Here is a 22667-nt window from a genome sequence, read left to right on the forward strand (position 1 = left end):
CCTTTATATTTTACATGTATCTCATTCGCCAGCAGAGTCTGGCAGACAAAGCTGAATGATTGCTTATGATTATACTTTATAATACCATGAAAGATGATAATGAAATACAAGCATATTAATGGAACTTTTTACAAGCACTACATTTCACTTAAGATGTTGCCTCTCTATTTCTGGAGGAGTTCATGAGAGCCAAATGTATCTCTCTTCAGGGGACATTTGAGACCCTTGTAACAAGTTATTCAGGACATGCCAGGCAGAGGGCAAGAGATAAAACCCTCTTTCAGCTTCTGCTAAATGTGCACATCTGTTTCTCTGCTTCTCAATCCCCCCTCTCCAACTTCAGCCTGACTGCCATCCATCCATGCTCTAACACTACTGTAGGTAACATACACATGCTGAGTCGCTCTTCAGACCACCGAGCAGGGGCAGCAATGAATAAATGCTTGTGTAAATACTACTGGGACACTCTTTGGAGGCACGGCACAACGTCCGTATTGATAGCATATTTTTTTCTAAATTTGGACTGCAGTGCCTTTTTGCTCTCTAGTCAAGAATCACATGTTGTCCCTGTTGAAAAGAAAAATGTCAGGGGCAGGTTTAACCACGCTGAGCATTCATTTTTATTTCAGCCAAAGGTGTTTCTGAGGAGATCTATGAGAGGGAGAGGTGACTGAGAGCCACAGGCCATACATCTGTTTAAACTGAGCCCTCAAGTGTTTTCACAACCTGAGGATGACTTGTCACAAAAATGTCCGGTAATGGAAGGAGGGAGGAAGGAAGGAATTGATAAATGACCAAGGAAGGGAGGAATGAATAGAGGGAGGAAGTGAGAGATGATGGAAAAGAGGGATGAAGAGAGGAGCAAATTAATGGAGGGACAGAAAGGAGGAAATTCATGAAGGAAGGGAGGAATGAATGAATGAATGAGGGAGGGAGGGAGGAAGGAAGGCAGGAAAGAAGGGAGGAAGAAAGTTAGGAAGAGAGGAATGAATGCAGGGATGAAGGAAGAGTGAGGAAAGGAGAAGTGAATGAATGGAGGGGGAGAAAAGAAGGACGAAAGGAAGACACTGAAAGAAGAAAGGGAGATAACTGTATCCCCTCCATCTTTTCCAAACTGGTTCAGAATAATACATCCATGTTTCAGAACCAGTGAAGATAACTCTTTATAGTGTTCTCTGATTTAACCCGGGTTAAAGTGTCTCTGGCGCCCCTAGCGTGTCCTCGGTGCAGCTCCAGCCTTGACAGACACGATGATCAGATCCTCTCTCTCTCTCAGCCACATTACTGAAATGTTACAACACTCACTTCCTACAGGGACAGTCCCCACCCCCTTTACTCTGCTTTAGCACGGATCCCCGCACGGCTCGGCTCGACTCGCTGCCAGCCCCGGCCCTCCTCCAGGGCTGCCTGAGCCGGAGTTTGATTGGATTAGAGCCGGCTAGCCTTTGCCCTCTCACCCCGCTGATGCTGGCTGCTTCCTGCTCCCTCCGCTCCCCCTGACCGACTGACGAAGCTCGCCGAAGCCGCACGGCGAAGCGCCCTGCACGGACACAGAGCACCGGTACGAGCCGCTGCAGCCCGACCACAGCCACCAAAACACACAGGCGGGCTGACGGAGAAAACGAGGCAGTCATGCGGAGGAAATCGAGGATATTGTTATGTTTTGCGGTGCTGTGGGTGCTGGGGATAGCCTACTACTTCTACTCGGGGACAGCGCTGAGTCGAAAGGTAGGATTTCTGTTCCTCGACTGCTTGTTCTGTCTCCGTGTCCTGGTGGATGTTTTCTCCCCGGACAAAGCGGCGTGATTTGGCGCTGTTGTGCCTCTTTTTCTTCCTTTTTCTATTGGCTCTGTTTTTGCAGGCTGCACCGATGCTGTGATGAATGTGATAAAGGGCCCGCTAGTATCAGTGTGCAGGCATTGATTTGCTGGAGATGAGTGTAGACAAGGGCAGCGGGGGATCGGGGCTGGTCGGTCGGCGGGCACGGACCTCCCGCTGCGCCGCTGCTCGCTCCCTGGTGAAGTCACAGAGGAGCACGTCCACGCCGAGCAGCCTGTCACCCACTTTAACGTGGCTGCACCGGTTAATGTGAGAGCAGAATAAAAGGTGCAAGCATGCAGAGGGATTGTTATTAATATTGGGGCTGCTGGCCTGGCTCTCAGGGCCGGGGGGGGGGGGGGGGGGGGGGGGTTAGCCGATAGAGCACGTCAGCACTTAAGCTGCTGCTCCCAGAAATGAGCAGAGATCAGGAAGTGTGCAGATTAACGCTGAGTTAAATCACTGATACACCATGCTGTCAGGATGTGATTTCAAAAAGACTTTTCAATATGTATATTATTTCTACTGTGGGAACAACCTCAGTTTAACCTGACTGCTGTGGTGTCCAGATGTTCTGTCTGCTGATGGCAGAGCTGTGTGAACATATTTTCACATCTGTATTTGAAAGCCTATAAACTCACATGCCAGATTTGTACACCAAGTTATTTGCCAATAATGTTCTTATTTTGTTCAGATTTAGTCCAAGCTGTTTAAGAGATTCAACAATATATTTCTCATATTTTGTCTACCACATTTTGGACAAGGAAACTGAACAAACTGGACAAAATTCTAGAAACTAGAGCTAAAACAATCGATAAGGTGATTGACAGAAAACGTGATAATCATTTCATTCATATCTCAAACAAAGACAAGCCAAACATTTGACAGTTACAACTTCTTAAATGTGAAAATGTCATAATTGGCCTATAATTAAAATATATTTGACAGAATATCTTTGGGGCGTACAAAACTTAATGTCATGTCGTTTTCTAAAGCAATGATTTGATGGTAGATTAATTAAATTCGATTAAGTTTGTTAGTTGAAGAAACAGTACCACTTAATGAAGTTCAACTGTACAACTAACTAAAGCCCCCCAAATGGGTATACAGTTGTTCAACATCTTTCTCAATCAACATTATCATCTTTTGTGTGCCTTATAAACTCTGTTGATCAATTATTTATGCTGAACACACCATTTATCAAATTACTATTAAGTCTGTGGTTACTGATTCTTTCTATATGAGTCATGCTGTTGGTTTTCAGCGACTCCTGAAACTGGGTCTTCATGGCACACGGCAGGAAACTGTAAACCTCAGAACTAGTAGCACTTTGTGTATGTGTAGGCATGGATTCCATTCACGATAAACCAGGCCTGTACTTGCAATAGTATGGCATGTCTGAAATGTAAGTTAAATATTCCCCAGGTATAGAAAAAGCACAAAGACATGTTCCCATAGTACACACATCTCCTTATATTCTAGGTGTGCGTGTCTTTCTTTGTGGATGTGTGTGTATATTGGCACTGGAGGTAACACTTGTCTTCATTGATAACTGTTGATTGTTTAGTCATTTTTTTGTTCACAAATCCAGGATATTTAGATGACTGTCACACAGGAGTTAAAAAAAATATTTGATAATTGATGGATCATCAAAATAGTTGCCGATTATTTTAGAAGTTGAAAACTAATCAATTAATATTTGCAGCTCTACTTGTGTTTCTGTGAGAAAAAGAGACTAAGTACAGTCCTTATTTTGCATTGGGGCAACATCCAGCTTACTTACTGTGTGTGTCTGCCTGTACATCCTGCTGGGGAGTGTATGAAGTGCTCTGCGTGGGTGGTTGTGTGCACAGTGCCTCTAATACCCTGTGATGTGGAGGTGTGTGTGTGTGTTTGTGTGTGACTGTGAACGCCCCGTGTGTATTCCACCTGTCTCTTGTCTTGGTCTATCTGTCTCTCAGTGTTTGCTTTGCTCCAGTCAACCAGAGCAGCCCTTTTACTTTTCCATTAGGCTGATAACTGTGTGAGTGTGTGTGTGTTACCGTGTGTGTATTTGTGGTTGTTAAGGCTGTCAAAGTGACTCTCCATGATAAGAACTTTCTCTGGAGTTGGATTGGAGGCAGCATTAATCTGGATCCGGGATGAAGGGCTGCACTCGGCTGCTGTCTTTACACAGGGACTCGTATTCTGGTTAAACAAAGGTGGAATTGCAAAGGTTAAGTGTTGTTGGCAAATACATCTTGTTCCTTTCCTTTTTGAAAATTGAAACATTTAATTATTTCTCACAGACTGCTTTCATGAAACAAACTTTGTAGCAGTAAGTTAGTGCATTTTTTAAAAAGCTCTCAAGATTCAAATAAAAGCTTTACATGGATAGACTAAGTAATCTGAGCTGGCAGCCTATGAAATAAAACCATTACAAAAACACTCAATAATCCAGTAAGTGAAATTATGAGATACTTTAAATCATCTTTACCATACAACTTCCCATGGCACAACTGTGTAAACATTTCCACCCAACAGAGCTCTGTAATACAATTGTTTAATCATATTTTAGCTGCTTTTTGTGAGTTCATATACATTTTATGATTATAATAAATAGACATATGATGGCCCCTTGAAAAAAGGTATCTTGTTTGAGAAGAAAACAACATATCCGTTGTTGCAATAAGAATGGCTATAATATTGTTTATCATCATACCCCTATGAATAAACACCTATCTGAATGGCATTTTTAAACACAATGTTAATAAAACTGAATATTTTCTTATTTAAGAATCTAAATCATCTTAACGATGAGCTTAATCAACTGATACATTTGGTACTAGTGCTATTGCCATTAAATCCTAATAATTATAATGACATAAAAAGTTCTCTAGTAATCCCTTTCGGTTCCTTTGACCTTTTTCCCTTTCTTGGCAACATAGAGTTGAATTTGAAATGTTGTGAAATAAATTAGGCAACAATGTTATAGCATGTTTCTTGAGAATTACGTTCAAAGTGTGATTCACAAGTTCTTACATTCATTCATCCGTCAGGCTTGAGATGATGGCAACTTTTTTTATGGATTCATTTAACTCCTCGCTTCTCAAAGCTGCATGTCGGTGTGTAATCTGTGTTTGTATCCAGCAGCTCTGTGCCTGCCAGCATACGGTCATGGCAGCTAATTCAAATGCACACTTCTGTATAATCTGAAGGACGGTGTCTCGACCAGAATATGTAGTTCAACCGGTTTCTCCAACTGTGTTATACACCCAAGATACTGTGACTGTAAAGATCAAAGCGCCCACCAAACAGCATTTCTCACTATTATCAGTTCAAAAGTAGCCAATTTAAAATAATGTCTCTCTGGTAAGAGTCTGTGTGTCATTTAAAGACACTGTTTGAACACAGTATCACTGCCTGTAAGCTATACTGGCGTCCTGTGCAGAAATGAATGGGGCCATTCCTGACAAATTCCTTGCGGCTTTTTTTCTAGTGATAAAATTAAATAAAAAACTGATATCACACCATGTGACTTCAGAGGTCTGAAGGAAACCTTTGTTCAAAAATGGTCATATTTGATCATAAAATCAAAAATATTTTTCTGTGGGAAATGTTGTCTTCTTTTATAAGTGTACTGAGTGATACTTATGATGAGTGTTAACTGACCTTAACTTCAACAATGTAATAAGAATACTTTTTTGAGTTTTGTGAAGTTCACCCCATTCACAATGTGCAACCTCATGATGATGGTTCTGAAATTAAGGAACATTCAATATGTTCAATCATTCATATTGTAATCTATGTTAAATTAAGACATATGGAGGATGTATAACTCATGTAAATTATCATACTTAATTGTCTACAGTATTTATATTATATATGTATGTTTTCCCACATAGTTGATGTATAGAAAGTGGAGTTTCCCCCATTCCTTTTTTCGTCAGTAGTTTTACAGGAAACTTTGGAAGACACCCTACAGCGGGACTCTGACAAACAAACTTGTGTCTGTATCTGTAAGTGCATTGTTGTACACATGAGGATAATGTTGCAAACATGAGCCTGCACGCTCACCAGGACGTCCCATTAAAGTCTGCCGTGTTGGACAAACCTCAGAGGGCTTTTCCTGCCAGCTCTTAAGAGCAACGTCCCACTGTTGAGTCCACTTTCCTGCTAATCAGCGGCGTGTGAGAGGATCTAAATGTCAGATAGTGGAGGGTGGCACCAAACCACAGGAAAAAACAACAAGCACAGACTTTACTAGAAAGTTATCAACTGTTTGAGTAGATTAGTAAACAGACGGTAATTGGATTTATCAGCGGTAGTCTAAGCAGCGCACATTTTTTGTTTTTTTTCCTAAGGTGTGTGGCACGTATCTGGTTCAACCTACAGTATATCACAGTCTCATCATATAGACACAAGCCGACCAATAAGACTCCACTGTGGTAATAAACCTGAGTGTCATTTTCTCCAGCACTGCAGTTTCGAATCTCGGCTTGTACGAACACAGCCTTACTACAAAGACAGCCACTTCATGGTCCTTTTCTTCCTCCTTTTCATCTCTGTCCAATTTGTAATAAATGCTGGTGTAGACGACAGTGGTTGCAAACAGCTCTTGGCAACAGAGGGCAGGCTGACCTCCATGTTGAGTTAGTAATGGTGTCAATCTGAAATCTGCGCTATTGGTTGCTGTAAATGCTAATCGATATCCGTGTTTGGCCTGTCCTATATTTGCTGAACATAATGGTACTCTGCCAGCAGTTTTATGGGAATTTTAAAACATTATCAACTGTGTTTATTTTCATAAAGAATAGAGGCAGGAGGAAGAAGGACTGTGCAAGAACAAATCACACACACATGTGGTAAACACAGTCGTGCCAGACTGACTGACGCACACTCTGTCCTCTGCTGATACGGAGCTCAGAGGTGGATCACTGCAGTAGAATTGCAAGTATTTCTCAGCGTGTTGTGATTTAGCCAGAGGTTTGGATTCGTTTCTAGTTGGTGGCGGAGGATTCAGAAGTGACTTGTGAGCTTTTCTTGTGGCACACATGAATTGGCTCAGCAGGGATCCAGAGAGCTTTAATGCTGGCTGGTCCAGAGCCTCCTAGTGAAAGTTACAGTCTCTGTTATCTGCAGCGACTGCCTGCCTGTGCATGTCTCAAACTCCGGCCTTATCCATACATCTTTCTCGTCACATGAAGATTTGACTTAAACGGAGTGTTTCACTGTTTTTAAATCGACAAAATGATAGAAAAATGTATCAGTTAACACTCTTCACTGAGGGTGAAGGTGATGATGGTCCATTGATAGTGTGTGTTTTGTCTTTGGCATGTTATTTATGTGTATCAAAGTGGATGCTGCCCTCTGCTCCTCCACACAGGAACCCACACTAACTGCTGGAATAAGACACAACATCTTTGTCAGCCCTCACACACAGACCCAGCAGTAGGGCTGTGCGATTATGGCAAAAATCATAATCATGATTATTTTGGTCAATAATTGATATCACGATTATTAAATACGATTATTCATTGACTTTGAAAACATCCATTTATTGAACTTTAAAACAAATACAAATAATAATTTGAACAGTATCTTTGTAACTGTTGATTACCCTGAACGTATAATTCAACTGAAAAACCAATACAAAAATAAATAAAATAGATACATTTATATTTACATTTAAATAAATAATATCAAAAATAATACATACCAATAAACAAGATCAACAAATATTTTGGAGCGCACTTCAACAAGCTACTAAACATATGTAAATATGATAAATACAAATAAATTAGACTAAAATAAATTAGATCAAATAACAACCAAGCAAAGCAAAATAATAGTTTTTTTCGATTATGTTGTTTTCGTAATTGTGGCAGGCCAAAATCGTAATTGCGATTTAAAATACGATTAATTGCACAGCCCTACCCAGCAGTATGTCGGCAATCTTTACATTCAAACCCTTTCTTCATGACCACTTATATACACACACTGCTTTACTCATCACACTGATTACATGTGTTAGAGTTCCTGCTGTTGTCTAACTGCAGTGCAATCATCTCCCTGAAAGAGCTGTGGCTTTAAAACCACTTGAGGCCTCAGCAGTTCAATATGTTTGTAATGCCAAAATACAGAGTATTTCAGTCATCAAGCACACCTATTATTACAAACTAACTAAATGCAGTTCCATTAAGCTAACACTGAATCAATAAAAGGTTTGAATTAAGCTGAGGATCCCTGGGTATTGAATCTCTCAGATTGTTTAAAGTGTTGACTCTGTTTGTGTGTTATTATAAGAGATGAACAGATGCTCAACAGATTCAGAGTGTTAATAGAGATACCAGAGAAGAAGATTGTGTCCCTGCTGTTTCTTTAGATTGTATTTTCCAATGCTCTTTTGAACCCTAGTAACTGAGTCACAGTCACATAAAGAGTAACACTAATTCATAGCTGGAGACCCAGGAGAGATAATGTTGTTCTGTGCGGGGGGAGTACCTTGCTCATGGTTGATGGTACTCATGGGAGGAAAAAAAGTGTTATTGTTTCATTACCTATGCACAGCAGTGTTGTTAGGCTTTGGAAAGTGATATAACAGTCCAATCCTAGGTTTTTCTTTATCTATTTATGTTACATTATTAGAGTTAAGTTGCTCTAAACTGCAACTCCTCTACTCAGCTGGTGACTTTTTGATTTGTGTATGTAGCTGAAGCTATAGTCTTTCCTCACCATGTCACTTATGTAGCCATTTAAAACCCTTCTACAGGGCCAAGTCAGCTGGAAACACTCAAAAGTCAGACAGAGAATATGTTTCAAACAGGTCGTGGAGCTAACGTTGGCTTCATCATAGGGCTTCACTTCACTATATGAGGAATATAGGCGATACAAAATAATGATTTTATTCGAGATCAATAAATAGATAATCGTACTGGCTACTCAGTTCTACATTTCTGCTGTTTTCATTATACTGCTAAAATACAACAAACTGCTTGTTTTAAAACAATGAAGGGAATTTCCATCTTTTTTTAAATGTGTCTTTCGTGTTAAAACCAAATATTGTGCAGCCTTACTTCATAATGTAATGTTAGTTAACTTAGATAATCAACTGAATAAGCTAGCTAGCAGTTTTTATGATGAATTGTCCTAAAAATGACAAACACTTTCAAGTGGAAATCTGCCCGTGTCAGCATTTTAAACTGCATATGTGCCATGTGAGAACGGAAAGATTGAAGGTTAAGTAACATACTATTAAAGAGCTAAGGCTTAGCAAATGTTCGATTTTAAGCAATAACTGTAATTTAGAGACCGCAAAAAGGAGACAGAAAGACCAGTTGATGATGAAAAAAGTAAATCAAGATTGATGAAACAAGGGCAAAGTGGTAGAAAAGAGAGTGCATGGATCCACAGCATGAGAATGGTAGGTTTGGCAGCTTTATTTGCTCCAGTCAGAAAGTGTTGGTGCTGACTCGCCGGCCCTGAGACTGAGAGCCGTGAACAGACCGACAGCTGTGCAGATACCGGGAGATATAGTCTGAGACATCGCCAAGAAAGAAGACAAATTGTTTTTTAATAGCCCCGTAAAAAAAGCAGTTTATATCTATTCATATCAAACTGTCAGATGTTTTACTACATACTGATTTGTTGCATGGGAACTCCAGTTTTTATTTACTTCATTTATTCTTTATCTTTTGTTTCATTGGTAGTTTCCTTGTGGTTGAACACAAAAGCATGATGCATCTGGGAGTGTGCTCTAAACTGGATTATAGTTTCCTCTTATGATGCATTTCTTCCCTGGCAGCAGACAAGCATTATGCAGAAGTTGAAAGGAATGAGGATATCTATTGTGCATGGGATCAGCACAGAGGCGAGAGATTTTCAAAGATCTGTCTGTTATTGAAACATCAAGAGAAAACAGAGCAAATCTCTTTCATTTAATTTGTCACCGAGAGGCGAACCATAGTAGCTCCTTCACAATGTTGACGTCTTCTCGACCTCACAGCAAAGCCAGCGGTCAGGTCAGCAGTAATCTGTGTTCCCGTTATCAGGGTAAACTATTCAAAGTGGCTGATAGGGAGCGCAGGTGGCCATGATTCTTTGCCTATGTCCTCTCTGTGGCAAGGACATTCAAATCACTAAGCAAATGACAAGTGCAGCACCCAGCCATATCATTACATCATTGAGTTGGTCCACTGCTACTGGTCTTTGTAATGCTTTAATGGAAATCTGTTCTGTGTTTGACTGGGCTAATTGTTTTTGAATAAATGATAAGAAAATGTATCAAATGAATATATTCAAGTGCAAGATCCTTGTGATTTATCTGCAGTTGAAAAATGTCTTTATCAGGATTCAGATTTGAATATTATTTTTGTATTCAACCACCTGAAGGATGATAGGCTGCACTTTCATTATACCAGAAGTTGTAAAGGAAATCGGTCTTTTAGAAAATCAAGAGAAAATTGGAGCTCTACCTTTGCCACCTCAGAATGTCAATTCAAGAGTAAATATAGCAGTGTGTGCTCCGATCTGAAGTGGAAATGACTTCATCAAAAGAGAAGCAGTCTGTATGAATCAGCTCTCTGGAGAATATTTGAGTCCAACCTGTTTTTTTCAAAAGGATAAAGTATCTCTGCCTGAATGTCCCATCTGCCCCGCTCTCAGCTGTTTGTTGCTGCCGATGTACAAAATAAATATAACACGGAGCGCATTGAGACGCAAACAGGCATCTTGCCGCCCACATCATCCTGAAACATTCACAGTGTGTGGATCGGTCACATTTGGGTCACAGAGAAACCTGAGTCTCACATTGTGCGTCTGCCTCAACCTCGAGTGACGTGGAGATCTTTATTCACCCCCTTTCTTTTTGGAACATAACTTACTGGCAGTATCCCAATAATCATTAGAAATACTTAAATTGGACCTATCATGCTATATTTGAATAATATAGTGTAGGACCATACCTATATAAGGCATATTTATACTTTTTCTTTCAAAATACCAAACGGATCATGCATTTTAGCCATGCCTCATTTTGCTCAATTTGACCATTTCTAGCTCTGTTTTTGCTAGGGCTGATTCTGTGAGAACAGCACCATCTACAGGCCTGGTATATGTACTACAACGTCTCCAGCGCTTTCGAACGGCAATGGCCGTGGCTGTCTCCTCCTGATTGGTGGAGTTGGCCCAATAGCCGTAGTGCCACTTTCCTGACGTCAGTAAAGTGTTCAAATCTGGATCAGTTTTTATCAGATCCGTTGCAGCCCCTTTTTTAGAGATTTGGGTATGGAGGAAAATAGAGAGGGTTGTGTTTTCTGACACTTGGTGAGTTCCCTGGAACACCGGGGACACATATTCATGTATAAAAGACGTACAAAAGTGCATTTTGCATGATAGGTCCCCTTTAAGTATGTGGTGGTGCTGATTGAGAAGTCATGTTGAATGTTCAAATCCAATAGTCAATGGGGAAAATAATAATCTCTTGTTTATTTGAGATGTTTGATTATAATATTATTTAGAAAATGTTAGTAAGGAAATATTGCCCTATGATGGCTTTTATCAATCGTCAATCAACCATTGACAATTTAGAGAGAACAGGTAATTAGTTCATTGGATTTATTATTATTATTTATTATAATTTTATAGGATGGCTTAGTAGCACGGCAAACAAAGGCCCCTCTTTAATGAAATTCAGCTCCCTATGTAACTGATTTTTAAGAAGGGAGAAATGTCCAAAAATGTCTGGCCATCTGCCAAAGTTGTGGGAAGATAGATTTGTTTTTTTTAACATTGGAGTGGTGGGAGGTGTTAATTCACTCAGCATCACATCATGGCCATTGAATAGTGAACCAGTATTTGTTTTCAGCTTTACTCAGGAGAACTATTACCTTGTAAGAAAAACACTTATACGACTGTTACAAATGGTTATTTGTGATTCAATTTGTCTTTTGGATGATTCTTCAATTGGTTCTTCTACTTGTGTCACAATTATGCTTTTATTGTCTTTAAACTTCAATTTAATCCTGGTTTAGAAAATCCTATTTAGCACCCACTGCACTTCAGACTTTTCATTAATATGTGATTAAGGGCTTTTTAAACTTATCTGTGTGATTGTCAGCAATTGCATGGTGATAAGAAGAGGCAGATTTAACTAATGTCCCCGGTCACAGTATCCTCAATAGACCACAATGCAATGCAGTTAAAAAGAGTTGGATAGGTTCTTGACATTAAGCTTTTTTTGTCCACTTGACCAATGTTTACCTGACTGATCAAAATCAACATGGATTTGGAAATGCTTCTTCAAATTTCAAAAACACAAAACAAACACAAAACATTAGATTAATACACTTTCGTAAAGCCATCAGACTCCATTGAACGAAACTCCAATACTCGTAAAAAACTTCATTCAAACTCTTTAAAAACGACATAAAACTCCAAACCGTCTTTCCAGTGTTCCAACTATCACCCAATAGATTGAAAAAGGGAACATACAGATACAGCACCTTATATCTAAAGGGATAGTTCCTGTGTAGAATAAAGGTTGAAAGAGATTTAATTGATTTAACCGACTACAGCTGCTGCTCGTGACCTCTCCACCCTCGTTACCCCACACACTGTCAGGCACACCCATTAAAAAGGTCCAAATTCCACAGTAAAGTTTATAATGTTACTTATTGGTCAATACTTGTAAAGAAGGAAGCTTGTAAAGTGTAATTTCACAGTATGTTGAAATGGGTTTCAGGAAACAGAGGTGCTGACTCAGCTCTGCTGGCTTTACGGTTAAAAATGAGGACGAATTGCAGTGTGACTGAAAAAAGGGTTGGAAAACTAAAGTGAGCCGTTTTTGCACAGACTCCACAGTGTTCCTCTATACAGCCTGTCAGAGCCTCATATGCTAAATGAAGAGGTATGACACAATGGATGGAAGTGGATGAAATGAATAATTAGTTTGGTTTTTGTGTGTGTGTCTGTTTATTCTCCCATTTTGCTGGCTTTTCCTGTGGGATTTCCTCTCCTCTCAGGGACACGTCAGCAGATTTAAGGACCCTTGTGTTTGTGTCTCAGTCTGTCCTGTGTTTGTACAGCAACTTCTTATACAATTTGGCGAGACAGAAACGTTTTTTTCCACTCATCAATTCAATTTCACTGTCTGTGTCTGACCTGGATGGCTCAAAAAAGCAGGAAAAAAGACAGCTTGAAGGCAGCATGAATAAAAAGTCCTCTGTCCAAGTGGTAGAAATTCTGAAGGAGCCTGAATATTACATTTACAAACAAAAAAAGACTCCTGAGACAGCAGAGCTAGTGGAGCTAAAAACAGAGTGCTACTGTACGGCGTATTCCTCTGGTGACAGAAACCTTTGATGGTGCTTCGGTAAAAATAGACACATGCATTTATACATTAAAGTGTTCAGTGTTTTAACATAAACCCTCTATTTTAACATAGAGTAAGTCTAAGGTTCCTATCAGCAGAGGGTTGTATGTAATGCCAGTTGTGCAGCCTCAGGACTTTGCAGCCTGTGCCAGTTGTAATTGTATGAGTTCATGTACAATGATTTATTGTAGGAAATTCTTGTTGCTCCAATTAAGCTGCTGTACTCATCAGTTCCAGTCTGGGATACCAGCGCGGCCAGAAAACAGTTTGTAGCTGAGTGGCAAATTGCTTTGTTGTAGTGGCATTATTTATTAAGAAAACTTACTGAGGTGTTTAGTCTCCCTGCAAATATGTGAACTGACCGGTTGTTAAACCCTCCACAAAAACAGAAGTGTAAGGAAATGGATTACAGTGTCTGTTCAACCTACAGCACCCCTTAGCTGGGGCATTAAATACTACTCTATTTTGCCGGGTTATAGGTTTAAAAAAACACTGCTCACCAAAGCACACATAGCTACATGAACATTAAGGGTTGCCAGTTGCCTGTGGAAAGTAGGATGCTACTTTGGGCTAGTAAATCTAGAAACTACAAAATAATTAAACACCTTAAAGTAGCAAATGAGCTTTCTTTATTCCTTTTTTAAATCTCTTAAGGGAGTGTGCATAGGGAACTCTGGGGAAACTGTGGTGTTAAAAAAGACCCAGTTTATGAGCCGGAGCATTAGCAAGCACTTTAAATGTCCTTAAACCAGGAGCTTAGCTGAGTGCTGTTAGAGGCAGAACTCTAAATGTGATTTCTTTAGTAAAGATTAAACATTACAATTCACTTAAGTCTTTGTTTTTATTTGATAACTCCTAATAAATAAAAACAGTTTGTTAAAGACCAAAAAACACGGCCAACCCTGAGCACATCCGTTGTATATTTACGTTCTTAATTTAAAATGTGTCAGCTGAAACATTGAAAAGCGTGCTGGAGACTGCTTTTCAACCAGCTTCCCCTTACTCAGGACATATTTCAGTGTGCAATAATGATGACGTTTAACTCCTCAGTTTCTCTTAAAGGCCATATGGTAATGCACTCACTTCCCTCTGTCTCTCCCACCTTCTCTTTTCCTCCCTTCCCATGGTTATTTGCTTCCTTTGTGTTTCCCTCTTGCACACATTTACTTTTGCATGCGTAATTTCTCACACTATCAGTCTTTTTAACTTAGTTTTGTTTTTACTCATTTAAGTAGGCCAGAAACGTATTCGGTCACCAGGGGAGCTAATTATTAAAAATACAAAATGATCGTCATGTACAGACCCTCCAGAAGCAGGCCTGTGACCTACTTTGAGCCCTAACCCACAGCTTTATAAGCCACCTACATGAAGGGGGTAACAGAATACCCTGAGCTCTGGGCCTCATGCCCTTTTCTGTGTCTGTGCGTTTCTGCCTTAAAAGGTAGGTTTGATTTATCAGTGCTCTGGGCTCGGTGGGGGTGGAGCAGATGTGATTGTGTCAGACTCCATCAAGACTGGCTAAGAATAGCTCAAACCATCTAACACTTTAGCATGGGCTGGTTTGAAATGGGTTCTTTCACGCTCTCTCTGCCGCATGCTATAGTGCTCTGAGGTCTGACGTCATGTTGGACTTTGTGCTGACATACAGCTCTCTGAGGCCGCGCTTTGAGAACATTTATGGGGATGGTGTTAAAAAGTTAGTTGCCGATTGCTTTGTGACACTTTTAAACGGCTGACACTGAAAGAGTATCCTCTGATTTAGACACTTGTCCGATACCGCCATTTCTCCTCTTTAATCAGCTTATCAGCTAATCTGTTAATTATATATTTGTAAAAAGAAAAAGATCATGCTGTGAAACAGATACTGTACTTCCCTAAATGAAGAAACCCACAAAATGACTCTTATCTTACACTCTTATTATGCAATACTTCAGACTTTTTTTTATCTAAACCACACTGGTAGCAGCATTTTCTATTGGCATGCACCATTCAAACATTCAAAATAAAATGTAAAGTGCAGCTTCGTGCAAACTTTTAAAGGTCCCAGTGTAGATAGGATAGAACTTAATGTAACCTATACCTCGTTGACAGTTATTGACAGATAGTTGAGTCTAATGGATCAGTTTATATCCCATCATTGTCAGATACAGTGTGTTTGGGTCGGTATAGGATTTACAAATCTCTACTATTCGACTGTATTTGTTTTGCTCTCTCTACTTGTAACAAATGGACCGTCTCATAACAACAGTATCTGCTGTCTGTTTGTTTGCTCCTGACACACAACTCCCGCCCCTCCCTACTGTCACCCTTTATTCTCTCTGTTGCTGCCCATTTACAACGTGTCAGCTGCAGAGCGTGTGATGCTCTCAGAGGTCAGAGTTCACCGCCCGTCCTGCCTGTGAATGATTGACCCGTGTATGTGTGCAACTACAGCACAAATATGTGTGCAGCCATAAACAGCAAGCAGGGGTGTCTGTGCCTGTTGTTAATGTCAGCTGACTAATTAAAATGTATGAACACTGCTAAATGAAATTATACTTTCACAATCTGTAATGGCAGCATTGAGATAAATTGTAGCACCAGAGCATTTGTATTCAGGCCTAACTGCTGTGTCTGCTGTTTCTCTTGTTGGTAAATTACTGAGCTCTCTCTCTATTACTCACTCTGCTTACAGTTCCTAAAAACAGCAACACAGTAGAAATTAAGTCAGACTTAGTTTTTGTTTTGCAGTAGGAAAATGGTGCTGAAAGTCAATGTCTGTATACAGAGTGTACGCTTTTTTGATTAGGAGCTGAACTTTAAGAAAGGAGCAGATCTTTCCTGATTGGTCTTTGCACCGTATCTTCTCACAGTTTCAATCAGTTGACATCGATTCCTCCTATCAGAGAAATGCCAACATGGGAAATAAACCACAAAGATTTGGCCCAACGGACACATTTGAAAACATTAGTAACTGGTTACAGGTGGTGGTGGTGTAATACTAGGCGGAGAGCAGCTTGTGGTATTTAAATCATCCACTGAATCATGTGCACTGTGGCCTGTGGAAAACATTATTATGGTCATAAAGCTGACAGTTTGCCTGTTCAAACATGCTGACATCAATTCTGTTCCTAGCTTATTGTTGCTTTTGTTGCGACACATTGTGACATTACTTCAGTTGTTTCCCAGTATTGGTTGATGTTTTTTTGTTCAAATTACTCATTGATATGATTGAGAAATACATGACATGAGAAGTCATAAAATGTAGTAAAGAGATAATAATACAGGGTGTATAAACTCTGCTGACACGTCACATCAAGTCATTTTTATTTGGAGATTATCACTTTATAACCAGAAGCTTGGAGCACTTGTGATTGATACGTTTGATTAGTTGAAAAATGAACATGGGATGATTTATTTTCAGTTAGTAGCCGGCTTTACACTTTTGTATGTCATTTGATTGATCTTCCTCAGCATGCCAGTTTTTTTTATCTTATTTGCACCCAAAAAGATCCAGACAAGACATTTGACTGAAGAAGTACATTACTCCACTTAAAGGTGGGGTAGGTAAGTTTGAAGAAACCAGCTCGAGTGCGCTAGAATTTGAAAATACACAGCTGGAACAAATCTGCCACTTCCTTACAGAGCCCCTCCTCCAACACACACGAACGCACACATGACCAATGAGGGCACGAGATAAGTTTGTGCACAGATGGAAGGCTGACAGGCAGGTAGGCCATCCAGTTATTTTAGCCGGCCCGGCTAAAATGATTGGTCGTACTTTTTACAGTATTACGGCTTCCACAGATGACATTTTTTTATGGATTTTTTGTCAAAGCACTTAAGATATGCATTGCTATCGGGATGTTAAGAGCATTCCATGGAATATAACAAAAAGTGTATCTCGAGCCGGTTTCTCAAACTTACCTACCCCACCTTTAAGGAGAAAAACATCAATAACAAAAATAGGGGAGAAAAAAAAATAAACTCACATAATCTGGATTAATACAGAACAAAATAAATGAGAAACAAGCTAAATATTCTTGCTAACCAGTCCCAAGTGAACGATCCAGAAGAATAAATAAATGCATGAAAAGCAATACAGAGGAAGGAGTTGTTCTGTGTGCTGTAATGTTCACACCTCTGGACACGGAGCACCATCAGATTGTTTTCATTTAAAACATAAAGCAGTTTCACTTGCAGTTTGCATGTCGCAGATGTGATGTAATGAAAGGGAAACTTCCAGCTGCTTTCCGAAATGGGCCACTGCCAAACTCCATTTGAATCGTATAACACACCCAAGAAAAAACACGCAGCCCTAAATAAAAGTGGCTTGATTACGGCCTGTAATATGTCACTGTCTGGTTAGTGAAACTATAGGTCGTAACTCAAAATAAGACATGTGCCTTTCCCCCGGGGAGAGCCGCATGATGAGAGTAGCAATTTGTTTCAAAGCAGCCTGTATCCCATTACAGAAAAAAAACTCCTTTTGTGTGCGACCAAAGTTACAGAACAAGAGTTGGAGTGTGTAATTAACTTTCATTAAAAGTCTTACATTTGCTCCTTTTCTGTACTTTCAGCCAGTTGAACAAGATTCTGACATATACAAGCTTAAATATTGGTGAAATCCTGGCATGTGCGCTCGTTGTTGTGACACACATAAATACACTGCTGCATACTCACACGCAAAAGGCAAGCCATCAGGACCATGTATATTAATAAAGTATGAACACGCCCCTTTACACATTGACGCACAAGGACTGTGAGAGGCCGTCCATCTCTACTTTACTCACCATGGTTGAACTTCTCAGCCTTTGAAAACTCTTTTATATCCTCGGCTCTCTAGGAACTTTGTCAAGTCAAAAAAAAAATAAGGATGTCTTCGTGACTTTAAGGCTATGTTAAGACTGCATAATTTGTTTCTTCGTAACAGTGTTAACGTCACAAATCTGATCATTTTAATTCTGACTTGAGCCACTTTCATATGTGTCCCTAAATTAGTATACAGTTAGAATTTCTTTTCTGTCTAATTCTCAGCCTAAACAATCATTGATGCACATTTTACGTCACTCCAGATTGACATTGGTGAGAATTCTGCACTGGCAGGAGTGAAATGCAAACATGGAAGAGAGCGTTGATGAGGTAGTCAGGGATTTGTATCATCTGCTCACAAAGTTGTCAGCTTGCATGCAACTTGTTAACGAAACTGTAAACGCTGACATCAGTGGCCCCCATGTTCATCTCGTCCGACGGCATGCTGCTTGTTAAGTCTTTGTTTTTGTTCTTCTGCACATGCGGGTTGAGTTCAGAGACGTGACCATTTAACACTGGAATATGATAATGCAAACAGCCAAACACTTGTGGCAACACATCTGATTTAATCACTCAGGCATGCAGTGTGAACTTCTAAATCTGTAACTAGAAGCTAGAGTTACAAACTGGGAGTGTGGAGTTTGAAACGTAGCTGTGTTTACTGGACTGTAAGGGTGTAATGAAAGATGGGTTTGAGTTGCATCATGGGAATAGTAGGGTCTATTTTCTAGCTTGTGTCATGATAGTAGCTCTAACTAACCGTATCTTCTGGTCTGCTGGAGTGATTTTACGGAAGTCTGGTTAATGTCCAAACAGGAGTGTGTCAGCATCCATTGATACATCATGTTGAGTGTAGGAATTGTGTAATAGCTAGTGTGTGTATAACAAGTGTGTGTGTGTAACAAGAGTTTTTAGGATCTAGAGAAAAGGTTATATGTTCATGTTTCTACGTTAAATCTACACAAAGAGTTATGCAGCACAGGCACGATAACATACGTGAGACTGTATAAATCTTGGCTTTGGTTCAACGTAAACACACACTGAGCACAGAAACACACACATTACCCGCCAATATGGCTCACTTCCATACATGATACCCATTCACTAAAACACACACCTTCCCATGGTGACTTACAGAAAAGGTTCTCCTTGTATGGGAAGGAAAATATTTATGGACTTTAAGCGCCTTCCTGTTCTAACCACACACACACACACACACACACTCACACACACTCCTATGTACGACGTGACATGTGCTGCGTTGCAATTTCCGTGGCTAGCAGTATCGTTTAAAGGGATTTAATGTTAATTTATCCAAATCTTTCCAAAGCTGTTGGCACCTTTTAATCTTCCTATACCTTCTTTTCTAAGAAGCAAATTCAATTCTCCTTTTTTATATTCCCTTTTAAAAATAGCAGGAGCAGCATTGTTCACCAGTCACAATCCTGTAATGAACAACACAATGAGAGCAACTTGTGGATTGTCTTTGAGCGAGAGGAGCGTTTTTGTGGCAGTAATCACAGACCGCCGCTGTGGTCGAGGAGGGGCGAGCATTTACTGTGAGCAGGGAGGAAGAGGGGGGTGCAGGGAAAGAAAAGAAAGGAAGCAAGTGGTTGATGAAAGAGTGTGTATGACTGAATTGGGTATTTTAAAATCCCCACCCTCTGCAACCCTCCGCCCTGGCCTACTTTCCCCCTTCTGCTAAGATGATTCAGCACTCAATCTCCATCTGGCTCCTTCTTTCTTTCTCTCCTTCTCTTGTGTTGCCCTCCCTCTCTCGGTGTCTCCAGCAGCTCTTTATAAAAATGCAAATCTGAACTTTCCCATTTTCAGGAGTAATTTGTCCAAATTAATTCTAAAACTCCCGCTGATGAGCAGCAGGGAAGAAGAAACTTTCGCAATGCTGATTATAATAATTATCGCTCCGGGAACACCTGACATTTGGAAAAATATTTCAGGGATGTTTCGCTTTTAGACTGATGATTGTCAGTTCTTGATTGTATCAGGGCTACATAGGGGCGTGTTATGACTCCCTTGAGTGCTTCTCAATCAGCACATAGATCATCTTTACATTCAGGTAGAGGGATGAAGACGGACTGCATAGTTTTACATGATAACGGTGATGACTTGTTTTGTCCAGCCCTGCCTCCCGTCGCTCTGCCTTTCTTGTTTCTCACAGATCTCCTCACTGCTTCTGTCATCAACTGTGAATCAAGAGTACTCTCCAGCTGTCTTTCCTGCATTCTTCCTCACTTTTTATCTTCCAGCCCTTTTGAGGCTCTTTCATGTCCTCCATGCAGTCCAGAAACACAGAAGGTCCTGTCTCTGACCCTGCTCACACACCATGAAAAGACTCCTCCATGTCTGTGTGTGTGTGTGTGTGTGTGTGTGTGTGTGTGTGTGTGTGTGTTCAAAGGCATCATTACAGTGCCACAACAAAAGATGTAACGGACACCATGACACCATGAACCTGAGCTCGGTTTATTGTGTCCGTTGAAGCGTCACTGACAGGCAGACAGACAGATGACCGGCTGATGGTTGTCCTTAACAACAGGCTGACCACTGTGTGTAGCCTCTCCAGTTATTTTAGCAGTTAATGGATAGGAGGAATATCCTGCCAAATATGAATGGGCAGTACTCTGACTGTTGCAGTAGGAAGTTGGTATGATGTTTAATGAGAGGCTGTACATTAGTGGTGCATTGATCTCCAATGATCTCTAATGATCACTGGAGCTGCAGCAGTTAGTCAGTCAACAGAAACATACTTGCCAACTATTTTGATAAAGGTTAAATTGTTATTTTTAATGCAAAAATGTCAGAAAATGCAGTTTTCAGCCTCTAATGGAGAAATGTCCCTCTGTTTTATATCATATTAAACTGAATATCTTTGGGCTTTTGACAAAACAAGATATTTGATGGATTCTGATAAACTAGGAGGAACATTTGTCAATCAATTAATCTATAAAAAATTCTGCAGGTTAATCCATTATGAAACTAATCACAAGTTCCAGGTATATTAAACACAGTTTAACCAATACTAGCTTTAGTACAAATGTATACAAACTCCCCAGGATCTCAATTGTTTCTCACATGTGTTGCTTTTTCTGTTCTCTGTAATTGGTCATTAAGTGTATATATATATATATATAAAATTATATAATTTACAGCTTAGTGGATAATACAATCTGTATTCTCTAGTTGCAGCTTTTGATTTAATTGACTATTCTTTACTTAAAGGGGACCTATCATGCAAAATGCACTTTTGTACGTCTTTTATACATGAATATGTGTCCCCGGTGTGTCAGGGAACTCACCAAGTGTCAGAAAACACAACCCTCTCTCTTTTCCTCCATACCCAAATCTCTAAAAACGGGGCTGCAACGGAGCTGATCCAGATTTGAATTGTTCTGACGTCAGAAACAGGGAGCTCCGCCTATATGGGCAACTCTCCACCTATCAGGGGAATGGGGGGTTGCGCCACGGCCATTGCCGCTCGAAAGCGCTGGAGACGCTGTAGTACATATGCCAGGCCTGTAAGTGGCGCTGTAGTCTGCCACAAAAGCAGCGAAGAAGACTTCTCACAGAATCAGCCCTTGCAAAAACAGGGCTGGAAAAGAGCAAATAGAGCGAAATGAGGCATGGCTAAAATGCATGATCTGTTTGGTATTTTGAAAAAGAAACTTCACAGACATGTTTTATATAGGTATGGCCCTACAATATATTATTCAAATATAGCATGATAGGTCCACTTTAAGGTTAAAATAAAGGCTGCATCGACCTTAATGAATAGCTGAGACTCGGACAGTAGCGTGAAGTTTCCAGAACGTCCTCCCTCTTTGTCCACATACAGATTTACAGTTATTGCTGTCACACTGCTGTCACCCTCGAGAGTGTATTAGTATTTAATATCTTGATGTTCATTAAATGTTGTGTCTCTCTCTGCTCAGTCTGACACGCTGGCTCAGATCCAGAGCATCACGGGGAGAGCAACAGCGCCTGAGATGACACCTTCAAACGTCTTGTCAGTCTCAAAATATTAAACGAGACAATTAAAATCATCAGACTCTTACAGGAAGTTACAATTTATAAAGATTTGGCATTTGTGCCTGAAAAATGACTAAACAATGAATCTGTACTAATTGTCACAGTTTTAGTGAAATTAAAGTGTGGAACAGTGTGCAGCAGTCCACCCTCTGTCAGTGCTGTTGACCTGCAGACTGATCAAATGTGGATAACTCATTCTCCCTCCTGAGAAATGTGGTTTACGGAGAGGAGGGGGTTTGTCTCTTTCATCAGCAAAGTTTCCAATAAACAGGACGAATGAATCCAGGTACTTTCTCTTCAGTACCTGTTGCTTAAAAGGACTTTTTGAATGTTTCCTGAATGTGTCATCTGTGATGCTTTCGTTTAGGTTTGGTTCTGGATGACAGATTAAGAGAGTAAGGCTTATTGGACATCTCTATTTGGTCTGATTCAGATGTCATCCTTTCTTTGCGTATTCGTTCTGAATAAGGTTAGGGTTTAAGCTCGTGTGTGTGTGTGTGTGCGCCCGTCTTTTGTTGCATGTGTTTTCTGTGTGTGTGTGTGTAGGATGCAGATGGGGTTTTGGGAAGGAAGCCAGCACACACAATTGCTCCATTGAGCTGACTCACCAGCCAAGTCTCCCTCACTCTCCCTTTCTCTCTCTCTCACACACACACACACACAC

General features: G+C 40.3%; 1 protein-coding gene across 8 annotated transcripts in view; it reads left to right on the top strand.

Moving 5' to 3' along the window:
* The first annotated feature begins 1178 nt into the window (after window positions 1-1178).
* The window catches only part of galnt2 (UDP-N-acetyl-alpha-D-galactosamine:polypeptide N-acetylgalactosaminyltransferase 2), a 58219-nt gene continuing 36730 nt past the window's right edge, over window positions 1179-22667 (top strand). For 2 of the 8 annotated variants that reach the window (XM_034116002.1, XM_034116005.1), the window contains exon 1: window positions 1179-1728. In XM_034116002.1, coding sequence (XP_033971893.1) covers window positions 1633-1728 — 96 coding nt within the window. In that variant the 5' untranslated portion in view covers window positions 1179-1632. The remainder of the gene's footprint in view (window positions 1729-22667) is intronic. The other 6 variants (XM_034116007.1, XM_034116009.1, XM_034116006.1 and 3 more) reach the window with 5 other exon arrangements.

This window comes from Trematomus bernacchii, unplaced genomic scaffold (genome assembly GCF_902827165.1).
Source record: "Trematomus bernacchii unplaced genomic scaffold, fTreBer1.1, whole genome shotgun sequence".
In the NCBI taxonomy this organism is placed as follows: Eukaryota; Metazoa; Chordata; class Actinopteri; order Perciformes; family Nototheniidae; genus Trematomus; species Trematomus bernacchii.